Here is a 25,690-nt window from a genome sequence, read left to right on the forward strand (position 1 = left end):
GGGAACGTGTGATAATGCCCATGATTAATGGAATACTCAATATTGTGAATGAAGAAAATATGAAGATCTGAAAATGAACAAAAGGGGAAGGAAAAAAGTGACATAAATTACCATAAAATAGTGAAATAAAAATGAATAATTTATGAAAACAAAAAATGTAAGAATATAAATGAAGTGAGGCGTTATAATAAGACATTATGACTGTTTTGGCCGTGATGACAGGAAGATCGTCCAATCTGAAAGATATATAACAAAGATGATGCATGAGAAACTGATGATATATGACTCTCTGATGGTGCCATAATCTACCACCAATATCTCACTGTCCCTGTGTAATACTTACCTATCCTGAATTATGGATCTATCATATTCATGTGCGGCATGTATAGAATGCTGGAAGGATGCTCGGCAGAGTGACCGCCATATTGTTTCTATGGGAGATCCCTGGGGGAAAATATGGCCCATGGTAGAAATGAGGAGTAAAACTGGATCAGACTGGAATCTCATCATCCGTCGTCCTCCGACCTTAGCGGAGGGAGTGAGGGGTCTGGTGAGACCCTTTATAACGTCTCGCCTAGCGAATATCAGCCCCCCAGAAGCATCGAGTATTGCAGATCAGTCCTGCCGCGCTCCCCTCGCCGGACTCACTAGTGTTCCGCCCTTTTCTGCTCTTCTGTTTCGTTGTAGCTCCTTCTTTTTAAATATTAAATCTAAAGTGTAATAAGTTTGTCCTTCGTTGCTGTATTGTCCCCACGATTTGGAGGAGAGGGATGATGGGTTGTATTACCGTGTGGCCACAGTGCAAGTAGTGAACGTTCAGGAGCTTGGGAAAGCTGGGTGTGCATGTGTGCCAGTGTGTTCCCGTGTGTTGGCGTCTCGTGGCCTGGTAAAATGGCAAGTAATGTTAATGTAAAGATGTAAAGTGTGGTGTGGATGTGGGGACCGTCTGTGGGGGGCGCTCAGCTCATTAGTCAGCCTATTGCCATAAGTGAGTGGACAAGCGAGTGGGAAGTGGCACCCCCTGTACAGTAGCATCCCAGGCGTGTCCTGAGCGAGTGGTGCTGTGACAAGTGGGTTGCGGTGGTTGTGGGATGATCATGACACTGTATATGACAGTACAAGGGGATTCAGGGATCCTCTAATAATAACCAATCAGATTGGAGCTACCATTTCTACACATTTGAAAGAAGAACAAAAGCAGAAATCTGATTGGTTGCTATGATGGATAACTGTCTCAGTTCCGGGTTGTACCTGCACGAGGCCACGCCCACATCCCGAGACTGTACAGAAACAACGAGTAAGGGAGCGGTTAGGAGGGAGTTAACCTTCCGGGGCACGTGATCTTCCGGTCGGGTCTCATGATCGCGCTCGTCCTCGCCTATTGCTGCGGTGGTTCTGCGCGTGTACGATGGCCCCGCCCACCCCTGACCCGTTGTGTGCGCGCAGGGAAACCCCGTGCAAGCGCCGCAGCCATCTTGGAGACTGAGGAAGAGAGAAACACCGGGAGGACAGCGCGACACCGAGGCCTCCTCCTTCTCCTCACCTCCCCTGCCAGTCACCGGACACGGAGGAACCGACAGCTGCGGACACCGGAGCAGAGACATTCGGTAATGTGACTGCCGCCCCGGATGTAAACCTCCCCGGATCCCGCTGACAGCTCCCTGCAGACATGACACCCGGTGAACCTGTGCAGCGCCCCCGCTCCTCCCGGTGTCCGGAACCGGCGTACGGCCTCCCCTCCCCCACCCTCCTCCCATAGTACGACCCCAAGTTCCCTCCTTGTGTACGGCCTCGAGTCACATCCCCCCCCTCCTAGTGTACGGCCCTGAGTCCTGTTTCCTCCCTGTCCTGTCATCCCCCCACCTCCTCCCGGCGTACTGCCCCGAGTCCTGTCCACTCCCCCCCCTCCTCCGGGCGTACTGCCCCGAGTCCTGTAACCCCCTCCCCTTCCGGCGTACTGCCACGAGTCCTATCCCCCCCCCTTCCTCCCGGCTTACTGCCCCGAGCCCTGTCCCCCCTCCCCTTCCTCCCGGCTTACTGCCCCGAGCCCTGTCCCCCCTCCCCTTCCGGCGTACTGCCACGAGTCCTATCCCCCCCCCTTCCTCCCGGCGTACTGCCACGAGTCCTATCCCCCCCCCTTCCTCCCGGCTTACTGCCCCGAGCCCTGTCCCCCCTCCCCTTCCGGCGTACTGCCCCGAGTCCTGTAACCCCCTCCCCTCCTCCCGGCGTACTGCCCCGAGTCCTGTAACCTCCTCCCGGCGTACTGCCCCGAGTCCTGTCCACTCCCCCCCCTCCTCCGGGCGTACTGCCCCGAGTCCTGTAACCCCCTCCCCTTCCGGCGTACTGCCACGAGTCCTATCCCCTCCCCTTCCTCCCGGCTTACTGCCCCGAGCCCTGTCCCCCCTCCCCTTCCTCCCGGCTTACTGCCCCGAGCCCTGTCCCCCCTCCCCTTCCGGCGTACTGCCACGAGTCCTATCCCCCCCCCTTCCTCCCGGCGTACTGCCACGAGTCCTATCCCCCCCCCTTCCTCCCGGCTTACTGCCCCGAGCCCTGTCCCCCCTCCCCTTCCGGCGTACTGCCCCGAGTCCTGTAACCCCCTCCCCTCCTCCCGGCGTACTGCCCCGAGTCCTGTAACCTCCTCCCGGCGTACTGCCCCGAGTCCTGTAACCTCCTCCCGGCGTACTGCCCCGAGTCCTGTAACCCCCTCCCCTCCTCCCGGCGTACTGCCCCGAGTCCTGTAACCCCCTCCCCTCCTCCCGGCGTACTGCCCCGAGTCCTGTAACCCCCTCCCCTCCTCCCGGCGTACTGCCCCGAGTCCTGTAACCCCCTCCCCTCCTCCCGGCGTACTGCCCCGAGTCCTGTAACCCCCTCCCCTCCTCCCGGCGTACTGCCCCGAGTCCTGTAACCCCCTCCCCTCCTCCCGGCGTACTGCCCCGAGTCCTGTAACCCCCTCCCCTCCTCCCGGCGTACTGCCCCGAGTCCTGTAACCCCCTCCCCTCCTCCCGGCGTACTGCCCCGAGTCCTGTAACCCCCTCCCCTCCTCCCGGCGTACTGCCCCGAGTCCTGTAACCCCCTCCCCTCCTCCCGGCGTACTGCCCCGAGTCCTGTAACCCCCTCCCCTCCTCCCGGCGTACTGCCCCGAGTCCTGTAACCCCCTCCCCTCCTCCCGGCGTACTGCCCCGAGTCCTGTAACCCCCTCCCCTCCTCCCGGCGTACTGCCCCGAGTCCTGTAACCCCCTCCCCTCCTCCCGGCGTACTGCCCCGAGTCCTGTAACCCCCTCCCCTCCTCCCGGCGTACTGCCCCGAGTCCTGTAACCCCCTCCCCTCCTCCCGGCGTACTGCCCCGAGTCCTGTAACCCCCTCCCCTCCTCCCGGCGTACTGCCCCGAGTCCTGTAACCCCCTCCCCTCCTCCCGGCGTACTGCCCCGAGTCCTGTAACCCCCTCCCCTCCTCCCGGCGTACTGCCCCGAGTCCTGTAACCCCCTCCCCTCCTCCCGGCGTACTGCCCCGAGTCCTGTAACCCCCTCCCCTCCTCCCGGCGTACTGCCCCGAGTCCTGTAACCCCCTCCCCTCCTCCCGGCGTACTGCCCCGAGTCCTGTAACCCCCTCCCCTCCTCCCGGCGTACTGCCCCGAGTCCTGTAACCCCCTCCCCTCCTCCCGGCGTACTGCCCCGAGTCCTGTAACCCCCTCCCCTCCTCCCGGCGTACTGCCCCGAGTCCTGTAACCCCCTCCCCTCCTCCCGGCGTACTGCCCCGAGTCCTGTAACCCCCTCCCCTCCTCCCGGCGTACTGCCCCGAGTCCTGTAACCCCCTCCCCTCCTCCCGGCGTACTGCCCCGAGTCCTGTAACCCCCTCCCCTCCTCCCGGCGTACTGCCCCGAGTCCTGTAACCCCCTCCCCTCCTCCCGGCGTACTGCCCCGAGTCCTGTAACCCCCTCCCCTCCTCCCGGCGTACTGCCCCGAGTCCTGTAACCCCCTCCCCTCCTCCCGGCGTACTGCCCCGAGTCCTGTAACCCCCTCCCCTCCTCCCGGCGTACTGCCCCGAGTCCTGTAACCCCCTCCCCTCCTCCCGGCGTACTGCCCCGAGTCCTGTAACCCCCTCCCCTCCTCCCGGCGTACTGCCCCGAGTCCTGTAACCCCCTCCCCTCCTCCCGGCGTACTGCCCCGAGTCCTGTAACCCCCTCCCCTCCTCCCGGCGTACTGCCCCGAGTCCTGTAACCCCCTCCCCTCCTCCCGGCGTACTGCCCCGAGTCCTGTAACCCCCTCCCCTCCTCCCGGCGTACTGCCCCGAGTCCTGTAACCCCCTCCCCTCCTCCCGGCGTACTGCCCCGAGTCCTGTAACCCCCTCCCCTCCTCCCGGCGTACTGCCCCGAGTCCTGTAACCCCCTCCCCTCCTCCCGGCGTACTGCCCCGAGTCCTGTAACCCCCTCCCCTCCTCCCGGCGTACTGCCCCGAGTCCTGTAACCCCCTCCCCTCCTCCCGGCGTACTGCCCCGAGTCCTGTAACCCCCTCCCCTCCTCCCGGCGTACTGCCCCGAGTCCTGTAACCCCCTCCCCTCCTCCCGGCGTACTGCCCCGAGTCCTGTAACCCCCTCCCCTCCTCCCGGCGTACTGCCCCGAGTCCTGTAACCCCCTCCCCTCCTCCCGGCGTACTGCCCCGAGTCCTGTAACCCCCTCCCCTCCTCCCGGCGTACTGCCCCGAGTCCTGTAACCCCCTCCCCTCCTCCCGGCGTACTGCCCCGAGTCCTGTAACCCCCTCCCCTCCTCCCGGCGTACTGCCCCGAGTCCTGTAACCCCCTCCCCTCCTCCCGGCGTACTGCCCCGAGTCCTGTAACCCCCTCCCCTCCTCCCGGCGTACTGCCCCGAGTCCTGTAACCCCCTCCCCTCCTCCCGGCGTACTGCCCCGAGTCCTGTAACCCCCTCCCCTCCTCCCGGCGTACTGCCCCGAGTCCTGTAACCCCCTCCCCTCCTCCCGGCGTACTGCCCCGAGTCCTGTAACCCCCTCCCCTCCTCCCGGCGTACTGCCCCGAGTCCTGTAACCCCCTCCCCTCCTCCCGGCGTACTGCCCCGAGTCCTGTAACCCCCTCCCCTCCTCCCGGCGTACTGCCCCGAGTCCTGTAACCCCCTCCCCTCCTCCCGGCGTACTGCCCCGAGTCCTGTAACCCCCTCCCCTCCTCCCGGCGTACTGCCCCGAGTCCTGTAACCCCCTCCCCTCCTCCCGGCGTACTGCCCCGAGTCCTGTAACCCCCTCCCCTCCTCCCGGCGTACTGCCCCGAGTCCTGTAACCCCCTCCCCTCCTCCCGGCGTACTGCCCCGAGTCCTGTAACCCCCTCCCCTCCTCCCGGCGTACTGCCCCGAGTCCTGTAACCCCCTCCCCTCCTCCCGGCGTACTGCCCCGAGTCCTGTAACCCCCTCCCCTCCTCCCGGCGTACTGCCCCGAGTCCTGTAACCCCCTCCCCTCCTCCCGGCGTACTGCCCCGAGTCCTGTAACCCCCTCCCCTCCTCCCGGCGTACTGCCCCGAGTCCTGTAACCCCCTCCCCTCCTCCCGGCGTACTGCCCCGAGTCCTGTAACCCCCTCCCCTCCTCCCGGCGTACTGCCCCGAGTCCTGCGCCCCTCCCCTTTCCGCCCGGTGTCTGGCCCCTGAGCTCCTCCTACCCCCCTCCTCCTTCCGGCGTACTGCCCCGAGTCCTGCGCCCCTCCCCTTTCCGCCCGGTGTCTGGCCCTGAGCTCCTCCTACCCCCCTCCTCCTTCCAGTGTCCGGCCCCGAGGTCCCCCCCCCCCTCTCGTCCTGGTGTACGGCTGAGTCTCTTCCCCCTCTTCTGAACAAGACATTGGTGGCAATTTCATAGCAAAATAGTCCCCCCCCCACCCGGGAGGGTTTGGTGACGTAGGGAGCAGTGAGGGGAAGATATTGTAATGTAATGGGTGTGGAGAATTTGAAAAAGGCATTTGCCTGACCGTAACTGAAAAGCAAGAGATCCCCACCCCTATGACTGAAGCAGAAGGTATGCGGGGCAATCGTCAAAGTATAAAAAGTGATTTTTCTGATAATTACATGGACGTTTTGCTTGAGAGAAACATGTTAGTGACGCAATATGCATCACTAACAGGACATTGATGGCAGTTTCATAGCTTAAAAGGACACAACAGGTTCCTTTTAATGGGCTGCATGAGCTAGTCCCTTGTTAATCCACCAACAATTAAGCAGGTAAAAGGTCTGGAGCTGATTCCAGGTGTGGCATTTGGATGTTGTTGCTGCGAACCTACAACATTCGTTCAAAGGAGCTCTCAATGAATGAGAAACAGACCATCATCACCTTGGAAAAAAAAGACATCCAGGTACATAGCAGAAATGTTAGGAGTGACCAAATCAACAGTTTGGTACATTCTGCAAAAAAAAAAAAAAAGCACACTGGTGAACTTGGGAACTCGAAAAGGCTTGGACGTCCACAGAAGACAACATTGGTGGAAGATCGCAGAAACTTTTCCATGGTGAAGAAAAACCCCTTCACAACATCCACCCAAGTGAAGAACACTCTGACGTACCGTATTTTGCGCTTTGTAAGATGCACTTTTTTTCCCCCAAATTTGGGGGGAAAATGGTGGCTGCGTCTTACAATGCGGATATACCTTATCGGTGCTGCCACTGCGGGTGTCCGATGCTTGCCTCCAAACCATCCTGGTGCTGCCGCTGCCACCATGCTGTGTCCCTGGTGCTTGCTGCCGCTCTCTGTCCCGTGCTGCGTGGGGGGGCTCTGCAGTTCCATCCATGCTTTCCTGTGCGGTGGATTCTTTCCAGGAAAATGGCCGCTGGGAGGTCTTGGGAGATGAGATCTCAGCGCTGAAATCTCATCTCCCGAGATCTTGTTGCCGAGATCTCCGTCAGCGCATGCGCCACCTCCCGGCAGCCATTTTCCCGGAAGGAATCCACCACACAGGAAAGCATGGATGGAACTGCAGAACTCCCCCATGCAGCACGGGACAGAACATGGCGTCAAGCATCCGGGACACAGCACGGCAGCATCACTCAGTAAAAGAGCACGTCAGCAAACATTGGGGACGCAGCATGGTGACAGCAAGGGACAGAATGCGATGGCAAGCTTCGGGGACGCAGCATGGCGGCAGAATGGGACAGAATGCGACGGCAACACCTACCTCCAGCAGCATCCCTGAGACCCCACTTCACCACAGCCACCACCCCCGGTAAGCAATAAGATGCATGGATTTTAAGAAGCACCACCATTTTATTAGTTTTTTTTCCTATTTTTCTCCTCCAAATTTGGGGTGCGTCTTATAATCCGTAGCGTCTTATAAAGCGAAAAATACGGTAGGTGTCTCAGTATCGAAGTCCACCATAAAGAGATGACTTCATGAGAGCAAATACAGAGCGATCACCACAAGGAGCTAACCAATCAGCCATAAAAATAAAAAGGCCAGATTAGACTTTGCCAAAAAAAAATCTAAAGAAGCCGCTCAGTTCTGGAAAAGTATTGTGAACAGATGAGACTAATATCAACCTGTACCAGAATGATGGGAAGAAGTATGGAGAAGGCTTGGAACAGCTCATGATCCAAAGCACAGCACACCCTCTGTAACACATGGTGGAGGCAGTGTGGTGACATGGGCATGTATGGCTCCCAATGGCGTTGGGTCACTAGTGTCTATTGATGATGTGACAGAATCAGCCGGATGAGTTCTGTAGTGTACAGGGCAATAGTTAATGCTCAGATTCAACCACATGCGGCAAAGTTGATTGGGCGATGCTGCACAGTACAAAGGACAAGGATCCAAAATATACTGCGAAAGCAACACGGAGGTTTAAGGCAAAGTGTAATATTTTGCAATGGCCGAGTCTTCACCAGATCTCAACCCCATCTAGCAGCATATCACATGCTTAAAGGGAACCGGTCGCCAGAAAAAAGGCTTTTCACCTTGTGGTATGGAGGTAATCTGCAGGGTAATATTGTTGTTAACCCGCCCAGCACCCACAGTTATCCCAACGCTGCAGGGAGAAAATTAACTTTTTCCCCTGGCAGCGTTTGTGACTCAGTGATGGAGGCGCTGCCAGCACAGGTTCGGTCACCGCTCTGAGTATACAGAGCAATGCCTGTATCTGTACCCCGGCTCTGATTGACAGCTGACCCTAATTTTGTGCTGCTGTCAGTGCGGTGGGCACATTTACAGCCACCACTCACTATATACCGAGCTCTGACTGAACCCGCATTGGCACCGCTGCTGGGGTGGGTTCATTTTCTCCCCGCAGCATTCAGATAAGTACGAGCGCTGGGCAGGTTAATAATGGTATTACCCTTATGATTAACCCAATATCACTAGGTTAATAGCGTTTTTATGGTGACAGATTCCATTTAAGGCCTCTTTCACACTTCCGTCGGTACGGGTTCGTCGCAATGCGTCGGGCCGACGTACCGATGGACGTTGTGAATTTTTTGCACGACGTGGGCAGCGGATGCAGTTTTTCAACGCATCCGCTGCCCATTCTGCAGTCCGGGGAGGAGGAGGCGGAGTTTCGGCCGCATGCGCGGTCGAGAATGACGGACAAAAAAAGTTACATTGAACTTTTTTGTGGCGACGGTCCACCAAAACACGATGCTAATACAAGTTTATGGGCAAAAAAACGCATCCTGCGAGCACATTTGCAGGATCCGTTTTTTGCCCTAAATCATGGATTGTAAAAAACGCTAGTGTGAAAGTAGCCTAAAGGCCCCTTCACATTAAGCGACGCTGCAGCGATACCGACAACGATCCGGATCGCTGCAGCGTCGCTGGAGAGCTGTCACACAGACCGCTCTCCAGCGACCAACGATGCCGGTAACCAGGGTAAACATCGGGTAACTAAGCGCAGGGCCGCGCTTAGTAACCCGATGTTTACCCTGGTTACCATCCTAAAAGTAAAAAAAACAAACAGTACATACTTACCTACCGCTGTCTGTCCTCCAGCGCTGTGCTCTGCACTCCTCCTGTACTGTCTGTGTGAGCACAGCGGCCGGAAAGCAGAGCAGTGACGTCACCGCTCTGCTTTCCGGCTGACCGACGCTCACAGCCAGTGCAGGAGGAGTGCAGAGAAGCACAGCGCCGGGGACAGACAGCGGTAGGTAAGTATGTACTGTTTGTTTTTTTTACTTTTAGGATGGTAACCAGGGTAAACATCGGGTTACTAAGCGCGGCCCTGCGCTTAGTTGCCCGATGTTTACCCTGGTTACCAGTGAAGACATCGCTGGATCGGTGTCACACACGCCGATCCAGCGATGTCAGCAGGGAGTCCAGCGACGAAATAAAGTTCTGGACTTTCTTCAGCGACCAACGATCTCCCAGCAGGGGCCTGATCGTTGGTCGCTGTCACACATAACGATTTTATTAACGATATCGTTGCTACGTCACAAAAAGCAACGATATCGTTAACAATATCGTTATGTGTGAAGGCGTACAAAACATGGTTAGAAATACCCGCAAGCAAGCAACAACTGAAATCAGCTGCAGTAAAGACCTAAGAAATCTTCACAGAGGAGAAAACCCAGCGTTTGGTGACGTCCATGGCATCCTGACTTCAGGCTGACATAACCTAAAAAGGATTCTCTGCAAAGTATTAAAAATTAACATTTAATTTATGGTAAAGTTACTTTGTCCAAGTACTTTTGAGCCCCTGAAATGAGGAGGCTTTGTAGAAAAATGGTTGCAATTCCAAAATGTTTTACAGGATATTTTTGTTCAACCCCTCTAATTAAATCTGCATGTCTACACTTCAATTGTATATCGGTAGTTTCGTTTTACAGCCAAAATATTGGCCTGTAGAGCTAAAATTTGGAGATCCGGTCACTGTCCAAACATTTCTGGAACTAACCAGGGCTGTGGAGTCGGTAAGCCACAGTTGCGACTCCGACTCCTGGATTTTATCAGGTTCCGACTCCTTCATAAATGGCCAATTTGTAACAAAATATTTACTGTTGTCAAATATTAACATCGTGCTTATTCAGTTTCTCACCATCATATAAGTAATTAGAGCAAAAACTATATTTATTAGAATACAATTAGAATATAGCAAATAACTTTTATGAACTTTTCTAACCTCTTGTAAGTAAATATGCAATAAACACTGTTATGCAGTTAATAAGAAGAAATCTATACACTGTCAGACATAATGTTTTCTATCTTGAGTGATGGTGAAATGTTCAAATACAGCTGATTTAATGTGACGCTTCTTTGACATTCTCAGGTTTTTAATTCTGCATTCACAATCCAAATGACAATTGTTTTTCATAAAAACAATTGTACAAAATTATTGCCAGGTCGTACAACTGATATAGTGGTCAGTAATATTGTTGTTCCTCATGTACTCACAGTTACCTGATGCAAAGTTTGTTGAAAGGATAATACTTTTACAGTCTTCCTCTTCTGAGTAGCAGCTGTGAGATGCTTGGAAGACGCACACCAAACATCTAGTCTAGAGGAGCTTTACTACTAAGAATTTGCAACACACTTTCAGTTTCATACATTGTAAGTAAGGGGGTTGGGGCAGCATGAGGTTAACCAAGTATAAGATTAGATAAGGGCAGTGGAGAACAGTGTCACACAAGAAGTAAAGGTACCGTCACATTTAGCGATGCTCCAGCGATATAAACAACGATCTGACCTAAACTAGATCGCTGGAGCGTCGCTGTTAGGTCGCTGTACAGATGTCAAACACAGCAACTCCAGAACGATGCAGGAGCGATCCAGTGACGTACTTATCGTTCTCGCTGGTTGTTAGCTCCGTGAAAAAACATTGCAGGCATCGTTGCTTTTGCTGTCAAACATGACGAATCACGCCGACCTGACGACCAAATAAAGTTCTGGACTTTCAGCTACGACCAGCGATGTCACAGCAGGATCCTGATCGCTGCTGCGTGTCAAACACAACGAGATCGCTATCCAGGACGCTGCAACGTCACGGATCGTTGTCGTTCTCGTTGTAAAGTTGCTCAGTGTGAAGTTACCTTTAGAAATGTCTCTATCTCCAGCAGAACTGCTTATCACTGTTGTTCATAGTTTGATAGAACATATATATTTGAGTAACATTTATAAAATTCATATGAAAGTTCAATTATGAAATATTAGTACATTTTTTTTAAAGCTGGAGTCGGTACATTTCTTCCGACTCCAACCAAAACTAACTCCGACTCCACAGCCCTGGACCTAACTGTATATACGCGCTGCGCAGGGTCATCTGGCCCCCTGTGCTCCTGGTGAACAGGTTATTACTGATTGTCCCCCGTGTGGTCAGTTCAGAAAGTAAACAGACCCAAATATAAGAAGGGCAGTGTGCTTTTGTCTGCACCTGGTACTGATCCTGCCATGGCCCATCCAGAGTCGCTGTCATCTCATCAGTCTATAAAACCCCTGAACTATCTATCGGATATTTGTGGGCCCAGTCCTGACGTTTTCTCTTCAGTGTTTTGCTCAGTTGTAGGCAGGGAAATCTGCAGGAAAAGATCTGGTGACATCTGCGCCACTAAGATTTCTGCACAGTATATTATAACTTTGTCTGGCATGGTGGCCCGATTCTAACGCATCGGGTATTCTAGAATATGCATGTCCTCGTAGTATATTGCCCAGCCACATAGTATATTGCCCGGCCACGCAGTGTATTGCCCAGTCACGTATGTAAGGGTACTTTCACACTGGCGTTTTTGTTTTAATACGTCGCAATGCGTCGTTTAGGGGAAAAACGCATCCTGCAAAGTTGTTTGCAGTATGCGTTTTTGCCCCATAGAGTAACATTACCGACACATTGCGACGTATTGACACACGTCGCAACCGTCGTGCGACGGTTGTGGCGGACCGCCGGGAGCAAAAAAACTTTAAATGTAAAATTTTTGGCTCCAGACGGACCGCTTTTTCCGACCGCGCATGCGCGGCCGGAACTCCGCCCCCACCTCCCTGCACCTCACAATGGGGCAGCGGATGCGCCGGAGAATGCATCCGCTGCACCCGTTGTGCGGCGCTAACAACGCCAGCGTCGGAATCCGACGCTAGTGTGAAAGTAGCCTTACAGGTTAAAAAATAAAAAAGAAACATACCATCTGAAGAGCCCGTTGTAGTTCCGGCGCTTGTGTCCGGTCTCAGGATTGGTATGAGCGCAGGACCTTCCATGATGTCATGGAAGGTCCTTCTCCCATAGCATCTATGGAAGCGGAACCTGCCGCTTGCAGTGCCGAGGAGAGGAGGCGACGGCGGAAGGTGAGAATAAGGTTTTTTTTTTTTTATTATTTTTAACATTAGATAGTTTTACTATTGATGCTGCATACGCAGCATCAATAGTAAAAAGTTGGGGACCCACAGGGTTAATAGCGGCGGTAACGGAGTGCGTTACCAGCGGCATAACTCGGTCTGTTACCGCCGGCATTAACCCTGTGTTAGCAGTGACCGGAGGGGAGTATGCGGGCGACAGGCACTGACTGCGGGGAGTAAGGAGCGGCCATTTTCTTCCGGACTGTGCCCGTCGCTGATTGGTCGCGGCAGCCATGGCAGGCAGCTGCCAAGACCAATCAGCGAATGAATAACCGTGACAGACAGACAGACGGAAGTGACCCTTAGACAATTATATAGTAGATATGTGTGTGTGAGCCAGGGGCCGTCCGAGGGTGAGTATATCCATGTATTTTATTTTTATTCTTTATTTTTTACATGAATATGGATCCCAGGGCCTGAAGGAGTCTCCTCTCCTCCAGACCCTGGGAACCACACGCCGTATAAGATGACTGGGCGTATAAGATGACCCCCGTCTTATACGGCGGGCATATTCCAAATTCCATATTTTATATGGGAAAGTTGGGGGTCGTCTTATACGCCCAGTCGTCTTATACGCCAGAAAATACGGTACTCATTTACGCTGAACTCTGTGTATACAGTTAGGTCCAGAAATATTTAGCCAGTAAATGAATCTCCAGATCAGATTTCAGCGCTGCAGGCCAATATTTTGGTTTTAAAATAAAACAACTGAGAGACGATTGAAGTGGAGACTTTCAGGTCTTCTTAAAAGGATTGAACAAAAATATCCTGTGAAACGTTTAGGAATTGCAACTTTTTTTTTCTACAAAGCCTCCTCATTTCAGGGGCTCAAAAGTAATTGGACACCAACTCTACCATAAATAAAATGTTCATGTTTAATACTTTGCAGAGAATCCTTTGCAGGCAATGACGGCTAAATGCTGTGTTTCCTCTTTTGTGAAGCAAGGTACTGTTCTACGCATGCGCAGTGAAAGGCCAAAGAGGGCCGGCTCATTACAGTACTTTGCCGAGAGCAGAGAGAAGTGCGCCTGCACAGAAGGGCGAAGGGGCACACTGTGTATGACGTAGGTCACGTTACTCACACGAAGAGGACTGTATCGCAAGAAGAGAAGGGGGTGCACGCCGCAGGTTGAAGACCAGCAACGCCCATTAGACCGGATCGCCCCATAGGTGAGTATAACAAACGCTTTTGCCTTGCGTGGCAAATTGAAGAAAAAAAAAATAAAAATATATATATTTTCATTTTAGAATGCTGTTGAAAAGTGGTGGCCGTAAGTTATATGGGGAAAAAACTGGTGACCGATTTCTTTTGAGCGTGTGAAATGCTGCTGGATGGGATTACGATCTGGTGGATGACTCGGCCATTGCAGAATGTTCCTCTCCTTTGCCTTTAACCCCTGTGTTGCTTTTGCTGGATGTTTGGGTCATTGCCCTCTGTACTGTGAAGCGTCGTCCAATCAACCTTGCTGCATGTGTTTGAATCTGAGCATTAAGTATCGCTCTGTGCACTACAGAACTCATCCGGCTGATTCTGTCTTCAGTCACATCATCAATAATCACTAGTGACCCAGCGCCATTGGAAGCCATACATGCCCATGTCACCACACTGCCTCCACCATGTGTTACAGAGGGTGTGCTGTGCTTTGGATCATGAGTAGTTCTGCGCGCACATGCTAGTATAACGTGTTATCAGAGTATCTTGGTCCTGCTCAATTAATATCTTCTAGTCCCTGCTGCTGCATGTTTTGTGGCTAACAGCCGAGCATGCTCGGATAACATGTTATCAGAGCACGTTTGCTCATCACTAATCATGAGCTATTCCTAGCCTTTTCCATATTTCTTCCCGTCATTCTGGTACAGGTTGATCTTGATTTCATCTGCCCAAAGAATGCTTTTCCAGAACTGGCGGCTTCTTTAGATGGTGGTTTCTTTTTTTTTTTTTTTTTTGCAAAGTCTGATGTGGCCTTTCTATTTTTTACATGTGTCTTATTTATTAATGGTTAGCTCCTTGTGCTGAACCCTCTGTATTTGCTCTCATGAAGTCTTATCTTTATGGTGGACTTGGATACTGAAACACCAACTTCCTAGAGAGTGTTCTTCACTTGGATGGATGTTGTTAAGGGGTTTTTCTTCACCATGGAAAGGATTCTGGGATCATCTGCCCCTGTTGTCTTCTGTAGACATCCAGGCCTTTTTGAATTTCCAAGCTTACGAGTGCCCTTTATTTTTGCATAATGTACCAAACTATTGATTTGGTCACTCCTAACATTTCTGCTGTCTTTCTGCTAGATTTTTATTTTCAACATAATGATGGTCTGTTTCTCTTTCATTGAGAGCTTGTTTGACCAAGTGTTGTAGGTTCACAACAAAATGCAATGGCCACACCTGGAATTTGCTCCAGACCTTTTAACTTAATCGATGATGGATTAAAGAAGGAAAAGCCCATGCAACCATTAAAGAGCTTTTGAGATAATTGTTCACTTACTTTTGGTCCCTTTTTAAAAAAGAGGCAGCTACATATTAAAGAGCTGTAATTCAAAAACCCTTACTCCAATTAGGTTGTGAATACTCTCAAACTAAGGCCAGCGTCACACTAGTGTTTTAAATGGCCGAGTGCAATGCAATAAAAAATCGCATTGCACTCGGACCAATGTTAAGGTATGGGGCAGCTCCCAGCAGCCGACTTTTTGTCGTCCGTTTTCGTCGGCTCCGTTTTCCTCGAGGAAAACTCTCTGCTCACTCGTACCCATATAAGCCTATGGGTGCGAGTGAGACAGCGCACACCACTCGGATATCATCCGAATGATGTGCGTTATCCCCAGCAATGGAGGAGATGGAGAAATTAATTTCTACGCCTCCTCCGCAGCTGTGCTCCGATCCTCCCTGTGCGAGAGAATCTGAGCACAGACGCATGGCGCTCGGCTCCTGCTCTGCTGCGAGCAGGAGCCGAGTGTCATTAGCATAAAACATCCGATGATCTCGCATCAGATGCAATACGTCAGTGTGATGCCGACCTAAAGCTGAGTCTGCACTCTAAACTCATATTGATTATATAACTGTATCTTGAATGTTTTGGTAAACGGTGAAAATGGCAAATCTTGTCACTGTCCAAATATTCCTGGACTTAACTGTATTCTGTAACGTTAGTGTGTGATGAAGTATATATGCCTTGAAAAGGTATTCATACCCTGTGAACTTTTCCACATTTTTTTCCTCAACATTTTTACACACAAGCTTAAAGGGAACCTGTCAGGTTGGCGTCGTTGTACTGATTAAGGCTACTTTCACACTAGCGTTAACTGCAATCCGCCACAATGCGTCGTTTTGCAGAAAAAACGCATCCTGCAAAAGTGCTTGCAGGATGCGTTTTTTCCCCATAGACTTGTATTGACGACGCATTGCCACGCGTCGCATCCGTCGTGCGACGGATGCGTCGTGCTTCTGCGGACCGTCGGGAGCAAAAAACGCTACATGTAACGTTTTTTGCAACTGACGGACCACTTTTTCCGACCGCGCATGCGTGGCCGGAGCTCCGCCCCCACCTCCCCGCACCTTACAATGGGGCAGCGGATGCGCCGGAGAAATGCATTTGCTGCCTCCGTTGTGCAATGCGTTAAACGCTAGCGTCGGAATCTCTCCCCGACGCATTGCGACGGGGAGATTCCGACGCTAGTGTGAAAGTAGCCCAAGATGATACCTTGGGTAATGAAATCCGTCTTGTGGTTGTTTAATCTTTTATCTTCTGTTAACGACCAGAAGTATTCTTGGCTTTGCGTTTTCGTTTTTTGCTCCCCTTTTGCTTTTTTACTCCCCATAGCCATAACTTTTTTTATTTTTTCATCAAAATGGCCATGTGGGGACTTGTTTTTTGCGGGATGAGTTGTATTCTTGAACAACACCATTGGTTTTAACATATTGTGTACTGGAAAATGGGAAAAAATTCAAGTGTGGTGAAATTGCAAAAAAAGAAAAACACTGCAATCCCAAAGTTGTTTTTTGTTTTTGGATTTTTAGGATATGTGCACACGTAGAAAGCTCCTCTGTGGATTTTTCCGCAGCCGATTTCATAAATCCGCAGTGCAAAACCGCTGCGGTTTTTCCTGCGGATTTATCGCGTTTTCTATTGCGGAATCCGCTGCGGTTTTACATCTGCAGTTTTCTATTGGAGCAGGTGTAAAAACGCTGCGGAAAGAATTGACATGCTGCGGAAAATAAAACGCTGCATTTCCGTGCGTTTTTTTCCGCAGCATGTGCACTGCGGATTTCGTTTCCCATAGGTTTACATTGTACAATAGGACCTTGCCCCTATTGAAGAAGCTACGGCGAAACAGCGCTTGTCGGGCGCCGGGGAACCGCATTTGCACTTTACCACCAGCGCTAGGTACCACCGCACTCGCTCTGCACCACAGGTAACTTATTCCCTTGCATAAAATCTTTTTTCTTTTGGCAGTCTTTCCATTCTGGCACTTTTCTGTGTGAGTACTCTCCAGTTCATTAGCAGATTTCCCCTTTCTTGCATTTCTGGATATACATGTACTTACCCTGTGCCTGGATATTAACCCATTAATAGGATATTTCTTTTGCATCTGGGGATTTTGTTTTGCCCTCTGGATATTAATACACTTTTGCTCTGTGTACCTAGATCGCTCCTTTTTTCTTTGTTGTACCATAACTTCCATCATATTCAAATTGGGTTTATTTTTTTAGCATTAACCCTCACGGTATAGTGCAGATCCGTTTTCTCCAGTCTGGTGGTTTAAACCCCCTTCCCTTCTTTTTTCCCCATGTTAATGCACTCTTTCTGTATTAATTTTTAACACATTGTTTTCAATAAATTTATTACCTTTTTAAACATTTTTTTTCCTCTCTCTCCACTTCTTTTTCTTTTGTGGTATTCCATAATTGAATGTTATTTATTGATTTTTGAAGTGACCGCAGCCTTTGTTTGAAAAAGGACTTAATAAATATACCCGGAGGAAACCCACGCAAACACGGAGAGAACATACAAACTCTTTGCAGATGTTGTCCTGAGTGGGATTAGAACCCAGGACGCCAGCGCTGCAAGGCTGCAGTGCTAACCACTACGCCACCGTGCTGCCCATAATTTGGAGTTATATTCTGCTGTATAAGTCTTCCCTTCATCTTTTGGAGGGGTGTGTGTGTGTGATGTAGAGAATATATATTATATATATATATATATATATATATATATATATATATATATATATCCTCTGTGATGTAGAGAATATAATATATATATATATATATATATATATATATATATATATATATATATATATATATATATATATCCATATATATATCCTCATATATATCCTCTACATCACACCGGGTACTCCGGTTTCCTCCCACATTCCAAAGACATACTGATAGGGAATTTAGATTGCGAGCCCCATCGGGGACAGTGATGATAATGTGTGCAAAACTGTAAAGCGCTGCGGAATATGTTAGCGCTATATAAAAATAAAGATTATTAAGTAAATCAAGCGTCTGTCAAATCAAACTTGTCCACTTAGGAAGCAACGGAATAGGCAACAGATGGAAATTATTGGCAATTATCAAGATACACTCAATTAAAGGAGTGGTTCTGCAGGTGGAGACCACAGCCTACATCTTGGTACCAATGCTTCCTGGCTGATGTTTTGGTCACTTTTGGATGTTGGTTGTGCTTTCACACTCGTGGTAGCATGAGACGGACTCTATAACCAACACAAGTAGCTGAGGTAGTGCAGCTCATCCAGGATGGCACATCAATGCGAGCTGTGGCCACCTCATCAGGAGCATGCCCAGGCTTTGTAGGGAGGTCATACAGACCTCCATGGGATATTAATTTTGATTTACATTGATCATTTTTGTTTTATTGTTCTCAACACATTCCACTATGTAATGAATAAAGATTTCAACTGGAATATTTCATTCAATGATATCTAGAATGTGGGATTTTAGCGTTCCCTTTATTTTTTGAGCAGCAAATATTTTTCAAAAAATGTCCTCCAGTAATGGATCTCCAAGAAAAAAAAAAATACTTTTGACACTGTCTAGAAGTACAGAAGACTGAACATTTTTGTGACCAGCTGATGGTCCGTAAAAGGTTAGTCTGAAATCCAAAAGTAAATTTCAATTAATCTTTAAAAACTAATAATTTCCCTACCATTCAATCTGTACTGTAACGGAGTTCTGCCTTTTTTACTCACTTCCTAAGACGATTCGTTTAAGAATCCCAGTGCATGATGGGATACTCAAATAAAATGTCATCTGCTAGCTGAAGCGGCTGTCACTCCACTTTTTACCCTGAAATGAGTTATCGTAGTGGGGGGGGCTCCCCTTGCTTTGTCTGCCACCTGAAACAAAGCGTTATCATAGACGCTGATTTCAGGGGATGGCCCCTGTGATGTTTTGATTGTGCAGTGTCTCCCCCAGTGCCCTGTGCAATTAGCACAGCGTCTGGTCTGCTTAGGCTTCTTTCACACTTGAGTCGGTACGCGGACGTCGCTAAGCGTCAGATTCCCTTTAAAGATGACACATTTCCTTTGTATTTTAGGCAATCTACTATATAGTTGTCTAAGGGTCACTTCCGTCTGTCTGTCCTTACGGATATTCATTGGTCGCGGCCTCTGTCCGTCATGGAATTCAAGTCGCTGATTGGTCTCGCCAGCTGCCTGTCATGGCTACCGCGACCAATCAGCGACGGGCACAGTCCAACTAGTCCCTCCCTACTCCCCGCAGTCAGTGCCCGCTCCATACTCCCCTCCGGTCACCGCTCACACAGGGCTACTGCCAGCATTGACGGACCGCGTTATGCCGCGGGTTACGCACTCTGTTACCGCTGCTGTTAACCCTGTGTGTCCCCAACGTTTTACTATTGATGCTGCCTATGCAGTGTCAATAGTAAAAAAAAATCTAATGTTAAAAATAATAAAAAAAAAACCTGCTATACTCACCATCCGTTGTCCGAGGATGCGCTCGCGCCTTCCGCCAGCTTCCGGTCCCAGAGATGCATTGTGAAATTACCCAGAAGACTTAGCGAGACCGTTAAGTCTTCTGGGTAATTTCGCAATGCATCCTGGGAACGGAAGATGGCGGCCGCCGTGAGCCCATCGCCACAGCACCGTTGGATCCCAGGGGGTGAGTATGTAACTATTTTATTTTAATTTTTTTTTTTTTTAACAGGGATATGTGCCCACACTGCTAAATACTGCGTGGGCTGCGTTGGCTACATGGCTGCTATATACTACGTGGGCAGTACTATATACTACATGGTTGCTATATACTACGTGGGCAGTACTATATACTACATGGTTGCTATATACTACGTGGGCCGTACTTTATACTACATGGCTGCTGTATACTACGTGGCCTGTTAGATACTGCGTGGGCTGCGTTATATACAACGCATCGGGTATTCTACAATATATGTATATAGCAGCCACATACTATATAGCATAGGCCACGTACTATTTGCATACTATATACTATGTGGCTGCTATATACGTACATACATATTCTAGAATACCCGATGCGTTAGAATCGGGCCACCATCTAGTATATATATATTTTTATCTTTTGCATTTTAAAAATTACAAAAATATTTTGAACGGCGGTGCCCAAACTTTCACATGCTACTGTATCTCTGTTTTATAATATATTATAATTCTTTTTATTTATTTTTCGCAAATACCTGGAGCGCATTACATATGCTAGTATAACCCATGTGACTTTCCGGGCTGGAAGCAATGGTTTGTCCCTGTCAGCTGGACCTCTTGGGAGACCCACAGGACACCACGAAAAGGGAGTAGTGTCCACAAGCCATCCATGATTCTTCTCCGGTGTCCATATCGACACTGACAGAACGCTGCACCGCCTATGGTCATGGCTCCTCCATGTGCCACAGACATACATGCCATCACAAGATTTCCATAGTCTCCCAGCAGTCTCCAGAACATGGAGGGTCACACAGACATCCCCTTGACACCAGTGGACCCCAGACGACTGTTAATACTATCCTCAGACCTTACGAATGATGCAGTAGTCCAGGGCCCCTTCTCCGGCAGGACAGCGCCACTCTATTGTGTGTTGTAAGTTACTGAATTGCAGTTATTGATGTCAGTTCCCTAGACCTGAATCCGAGAGAACTTCTGGGACATTATGTATTGGGGCATCTGACACAGTCATGTAGTGCCACAGTCTGCGTGGAATCTGCCGGTGCCTGGATCTAGGTCTGGTATATTATAGGAGTATCAGACACCGTCACGTAGTGCCACAGACATATTGTATTGGAGCACCCTACGCCATGTAGTGCCACAGGCATAATGTATTGGAGCACCCTACACCATGTAGTGCCACAGACATAATGTATTGGAGCACCCTACACCATGTAGTGCCACAGACTGTCCAGGAGCTGCAATGTCTGGATCCAGAATGGGGATATTATCGGAGCATCAAACACCACTATATAGTGTCACATTGTCCTGGAGCCGCCAATGCCCTAATCCAGGTCTAGGAGGACATTGCCTAGCTGTTTACAATATGTGTGTATTCAGTACAGACCAAAAGTTTGGAGACACCTTCTCATTTAAAGATTTTTCTGTATTTTCATGACTATGAAAATTGTACATTCACACTGAAGGCATCAAAACTGGAATTAATATACGGTACTTAACAAAAAAAGTGAACTGAAATTATGTCTTATAGTCTAGGTTCTTCAAAGTAGCCACCTTTTGCTTTGATGACTGCTTTGCACTTTTCTTGGCATTCTCTTGATGAACTTCAAGAGGTAGTCACCGGGAATGGTTTTCACTTCACAGGTGTGCCCTGTCAGGTTTAATAAGAGGGATTTCTTGCCTTATAAATGGGGTTGGGACCATCAGTTGTGTTGTGCAGAAGTCTGGTGGATACACAGCTGATAGTCCTACTGAATAGACTGTTAGCTGCTTTTTTCTTGCCATAATACAAATTCTAAGTAAAGAAAAACGAGTGGTTAGTCAGTCCGAAAAATTGGGCAAGCTTTGAAAGTGTCCCCGAGTGCAGTGGCAAAAACCATCAAGCGCAACAAAGAAACTGTCTCACACCGGCTGATCAGCGCTGCAACTGCATGTGTCGTCGCTATCAGTCACGACACATTCAGGGAGAGTCCAACAAACAGGCTCTCCATGTGTTGTGGCTAACACAGGCGCGACACATCAGCTGCGGCAGGAAGCCGGGTTCCCTCTGCAGCTTATTGGGCAAGCCCTATAGCTTGCCGAATAAGAGGGAACCCGAGCATATTCGCTCAACTCCAGTGTACAGAGTGCTCTCTTAAAGGGACAGGCTCCTGTACTTTCCTGTCCCAGGTGGGGTAGTCTAGTTTACGCTGTCACATATTGGTGATTTGAGAGGTCTGTAGTGACCCCTGACATTGGCTCCCAGTTTATATGATGTTTGTTCTGAATCCTGATTTGCGATCCCCGCATGGCGGGCATGTACTTGCTGCTGTAAGAAAATTAGACCACCTGCCTCTGAACGTATCACAGTAGTATGGAGGATAAAACCCCTGAAAAATGCTGGCAGGGGGATTCATCTGTAGGAGAGTATGACCTCTCCAGCTTGAGTGGTGATGGGTTGTGTTGTGGGTCCTGAGCCCCCCTCCCAGTCTACTGATGCCTGTCTTCTCTCCGGCAGGGCTCTGATTTCGGCTGAGATTTGGTGGTTCCTGTTTTCCCCCGCCACTGATCAGGTACATCTTTGGTTACATTTCCATTAAAGGCAGTTTTATTAACTAACACCCCCCCCCCCCCCCCCTACCACACACACACACACACACACACACACACACACTCACACTCCTGAGATGGTAGAGGAATTTTCTTGGAGGGGGATCTGCAGGTTAACAGTATCTGATCGGTGGGGTTCAGCACTCGTCATTGCAGCTGATCATCTGTAGGGGCCGTGCACGCAGTAATGGTGTTGGTGCACTGGATAGACAAAAAGATATTCCACCCGATTGCTGCCTCTGTCACACAGGTATTGTGCTTGCTCTGTGGTTACCATAGTAACATCAGCTGGCAGAGTGCATGAACTTCACATCATGTGACTTCGAGTAGGAGAGTTTGTGTTGTCCCCCGTCCACCCACAAATTCTTGTACTGCCACCATGTGGATAGCCGCACAGAGCCTCCCCACGTGACACCTAAAAGATTTCTGCTCCGTGATGGAGGGGTCCGGTCTATGCTGATTCTCACTTCTTTGTTTCCGTCTAGCACCATCATGGCCACTGCACCGTACAACTACTCCTATATCTTCAAGTATATCATAATCGGTAAGTGGCTCCCGGCCGCAGGAAGGGTGCCGAACCTGGACCTGCCAACTGAAAGGGGAAATGCATTATGCTTTTGTCCCTGGAGGGTGCACCGGCAGTCACGGCTGTCACACACGGTTTACTTCTTCTCTTGCAGGTGACATGGGAGTTGGAAAATCCTGCCTGCTGCACCAATTCACAGAGAAAAAATGTAATGTATAGCGGGGGAGGGGCGTGTAGATTATATATGATATTTATTTGTGGGGGGGGTGAGGGGCATGTGGTAATGTGTTATGTGTATTTGCTCTCCTGTGACCACATGACTCTCCCCTCCCACCAGTCATGGCAGACTGTCCTCACACTATCGGGGTTGAGTTTGGTACCCGGATAATTGAAGTCAGTGGACAGAAGATAAAGCTGCAGATCTGGGACACGGCGGGTCAAGAGCGGTTCCGGGCCGTCACCCGCAGCTATTACCGGGGAGCAGCTGGCGCATTGATGGTGTATGACATTACTAGGTAAGTGACAGTGTATGGGGGCCTGGAGTCTGGACCCGACAGTTTTCATAAGCTTTGGCGGCTCAGCTGAGGTCCTCTGCTCGTGGTGAGGGCAGACCATGAAGCTTTTTCAGTGTAGAATGAGAAGGATTCAGCTCTTTGCTGCTTCTCCTCACTGTCAGGATCTCTGCTTGTTGTCAGTGACTGGGAAGCTGTGTCTGCCTTATGTGTGTGACCTCTTTACAGGAGAAGCACATATAATCATCTAAGCAGCTGGCTGACTGACGCCCGGAACCTCACCAACCCCAACACTGTAAGTGCCACTGCCGGGGAGTGGACCTCCTGCCATTGACGGCTGAGTACGGCTCAGTAATGCGGCTTCTCTTCCCTCACAGGTCATCATTCTTATAGGCAATAAAGCAGACCTGGAAGCGCAGCGTGACGTCACGTATGAGGAAGCCAAGCAGTTTGCTGAGGAGAATGGTACTTAGCGCATCGCAGGCGGATTGCCCCTGTTGTCCCTGCCATCATCACCCACTAACCTCACCTCTTATTTTTTTTAGGTCTCCTGTTCTTGGAGGCGAGTGCAAAAACGTAAGTGACTGTGTGATGTGAGCAATGTGTGAGGATAATGGGAGGAGTAGTCTGTCTTGTATAGATGATTTGCAGTTGATCCTCTGGTTAAAACTTTTGGTGCCTGCTGTGGTTTTTACTAGAGATGAGCGAATATCATCGGATCCCTCCTTATTCGGCCAGCTATAGAGCTTACCGAAGAAGCAGCAGCGGTAACCTGGAGCGTTCCTGATAATCAGCTGTTCGGCGCTGCAGCTGCCTGTGTTGTGGCTGCGTGCAGGTCACAACACATGCATGAAAAGATGGGCCTGATGCGGGCCCCATCTGCTGACCAGGCCCCATACTCCAGTCAGGGCGGCCCTGGCCTGAACACATGTGGGGATTGCCTGTTTTTCAGAGAATCCCCACATGTTCAGGCTGTCTGTGGCTGCATGATTTGCGGCTCTTACGGACGCAAATATATAAGAGCACTCGCAGATGCTCTGATATTAACACATTATCCGAGCACGTTTGCTCATCACTACCCCTTAACATTTGGAGGTGACTAATGACTTTGGCTCTGCCTTGGATCTGGTAACATGATCTTACTTTGGGCTCTTTTGCACCCTATTGCTAACATACCTGTTTTCCACCACAGAGGCGAGAACGTAGAAGATGCGTTCCTGGAGGCGGCCAAGAAAATCTACCAAAATATCCAGGACGGAAGCCTAGATCTGAATGCTGCCGAGTCTGGGGTACAGCACAAGCCATCAGCACCCCAAGGAGGCCGGCTAACCAGTGAACCCCAACCTCAGAGAGAAGGCTGTGGCTGCTAGTGACCTGTCAGTGGGGGCCGTGTGTCTGACCTTTCCTCCTGTCTGTCTCGAGCAGTACTTTTTGCTGCCCCATTCTCTTCTGTACATCCTACTGGTTAAAATTAAAGGTGGGGGGGACTCTACTGCGCTGACAGTAACACGATACTAAACTGCTAAGTAACTAGATGTAATCAGGTTCTCAAAGGCGAAGCCGCGTAATAAACACCCAGAAACTCCACCATTTCCTGCATGGTCTCCCGTGTAGCCTCCCCCCTCGTCTGTACCGTTTGTAGAGAAGCCGAGGCTGGACTTTGCTTTCATCTTCCTGTGACTTGTCCTGTTCTGTCCTCCTGTAGCTGAGCGCTTCATTGCTGTGAATACCGCGGTTCATAAGTAGGGCCGGCCGTCTGTCGTCTCCTCTTGTACACAGGGGGTGAATACTTTTACTTTTGTCTTAATTTTTTTTTTTTTACTATTGTTTTGTGCTGATTTTCTCTTCACCCCCGATGTGTAAAAATCCTGCAGAATGGCCAGATCTGCTGCCACCTGCCCCTCCTGGTCAGGATGTTGCAAGCGCTGGATCTGCAGTTTTTTTTCTTTGCACTGTGGCTTTTGAGCTGCTTTTTACCAGCTATCCCCTAGTGGGCCGATCAGCGAGGTGATGACAATGGTCCAGCCTCCATTACTGCTCTGCCTTTCCTTGTTGCACTTGGTGTTTTCTTTTTTAACCCTTGCTGTTTGTCTGCAGAATCTCATTCCGCTTTGTAAATGGACTTTTTGTGCGTTTAACACTACAGTCGATGGTTTCTGCAGTTTGGGTATTAGCTGGTTAATTTATTCCAGTGTTTGGGTCTGAGGCGCTGAATCGACACTGCTAAATCTGAGCATTGCACAGTGTTCCACACGCTGTAGACTCTACACACAAGGCCAAAACTGGAACAGGACAGGTGGGCTGTGTGGTGTGGCCCCTCTACAAAGATATATAATGCCTCTCTTTTTTAATGATTAATATGGGCTTTTTTTGGGAGGGAGGTTTTAATGCATTTTGCATCCATCCACTAAGCAGAACGTGTCTTGTGCAGGGACCACAATCCACCCAGTGATAATGACCACAGCTCTCCCCTGCGCTCTTCCGTGTCCGCCGGCCGCCTGTGGATGGGGCTGATGGATTCTCTACTTTCCCTCGATGTAACAAAATGCTATTAATCTAAATATTTGTAAATAAAGTTCCTGGATCTAGATAATCTA

The 25,690-nt window shown here is 50.0% G+C and overlaps 1 protein-coding gene across 2 annotated transcripts; it reads left to right on the forward strand.

Moving 5' to 3' along the window:
• Nucleotides 1-1,284: 1,284 nt before the first annotated feature.
• Nucleotides 1,285-25,690, forward strand: RAB14 (RAB14, member RAS oncogene family). 2 transcript variants are annotated; one of them, XM_069747423.1, is made up of 9 exons: nucleotides 1,285-1,607; nucleotides 21,964-22,018; nucleotides 22,541-22,599; nucleotides 22,736-22,789; nucleotides 22,919-23,096; nucleotides 23,322-23,388; nucleotides 23,471-23,558; nucleotides 23,639-23,669; nucleotides 24,286-25,690. In XM_069747423.1, exons 3-9 carry the CDS (start codon nucleotides 22,548-22,550, stop codon nucleotides 24,461-24,463), a joined length of 648 nt encoding a protein of 215 aa, XP_069603524.1. In that variant the 5' UTR covers nucleotides 1,285-1,607; nucleotides 21,964-22,018; nucleotides 22,541-22,547; the 3' UTR covers nucleotides 24,464-25,690. The 2 variants fall into 2 exon arrangements, with proteins under 2 accessions (XP_069603524.1, XP_069603525.1); XM_069747424.1 differs by lacking the exon at nucleotides 21,964-22,018 and having other exon boundaries at nucleotides 1,435-1,607.

Source organism: Ranitomeya imitator, chromosome 2 (genome assembly GCF_032444005.1).
Source record: "Ranitomeya imitator isolate aRanImi1 chromosome 2, aRanImi1.pri, whole genome shotgun sequence".
Taxonomy (NCBI): Eukaryota; Metazoa; Chordata; class Amphibia; order Anura; family Dendrobatidae; genus Ranitomeya; species Ranitomeya imitator.

Coding starts and splice junctions, on each gene's coding strand:
- RAB14 (XM_069747423.1), top strand. CDS start 22,548: ATGGCCACTGCACCGTACAACTACTCCTATATCTTCAAGTATATCATA. Junction 22,600..22,735: donor CTTCAAGTATATCATAATCG/GTAAGTGGCTCC, acceptor CTTCTCTTGCAG/GTGACATGGGAGTTGGAAAA. Junction 23,559..23,638: donor GCAGTTTGCTGAGGAGAATG/GTACTTAGCGCA, acceptor TATTTTTTTTAG/GTCTCCTGTTCTTGGAGGCG.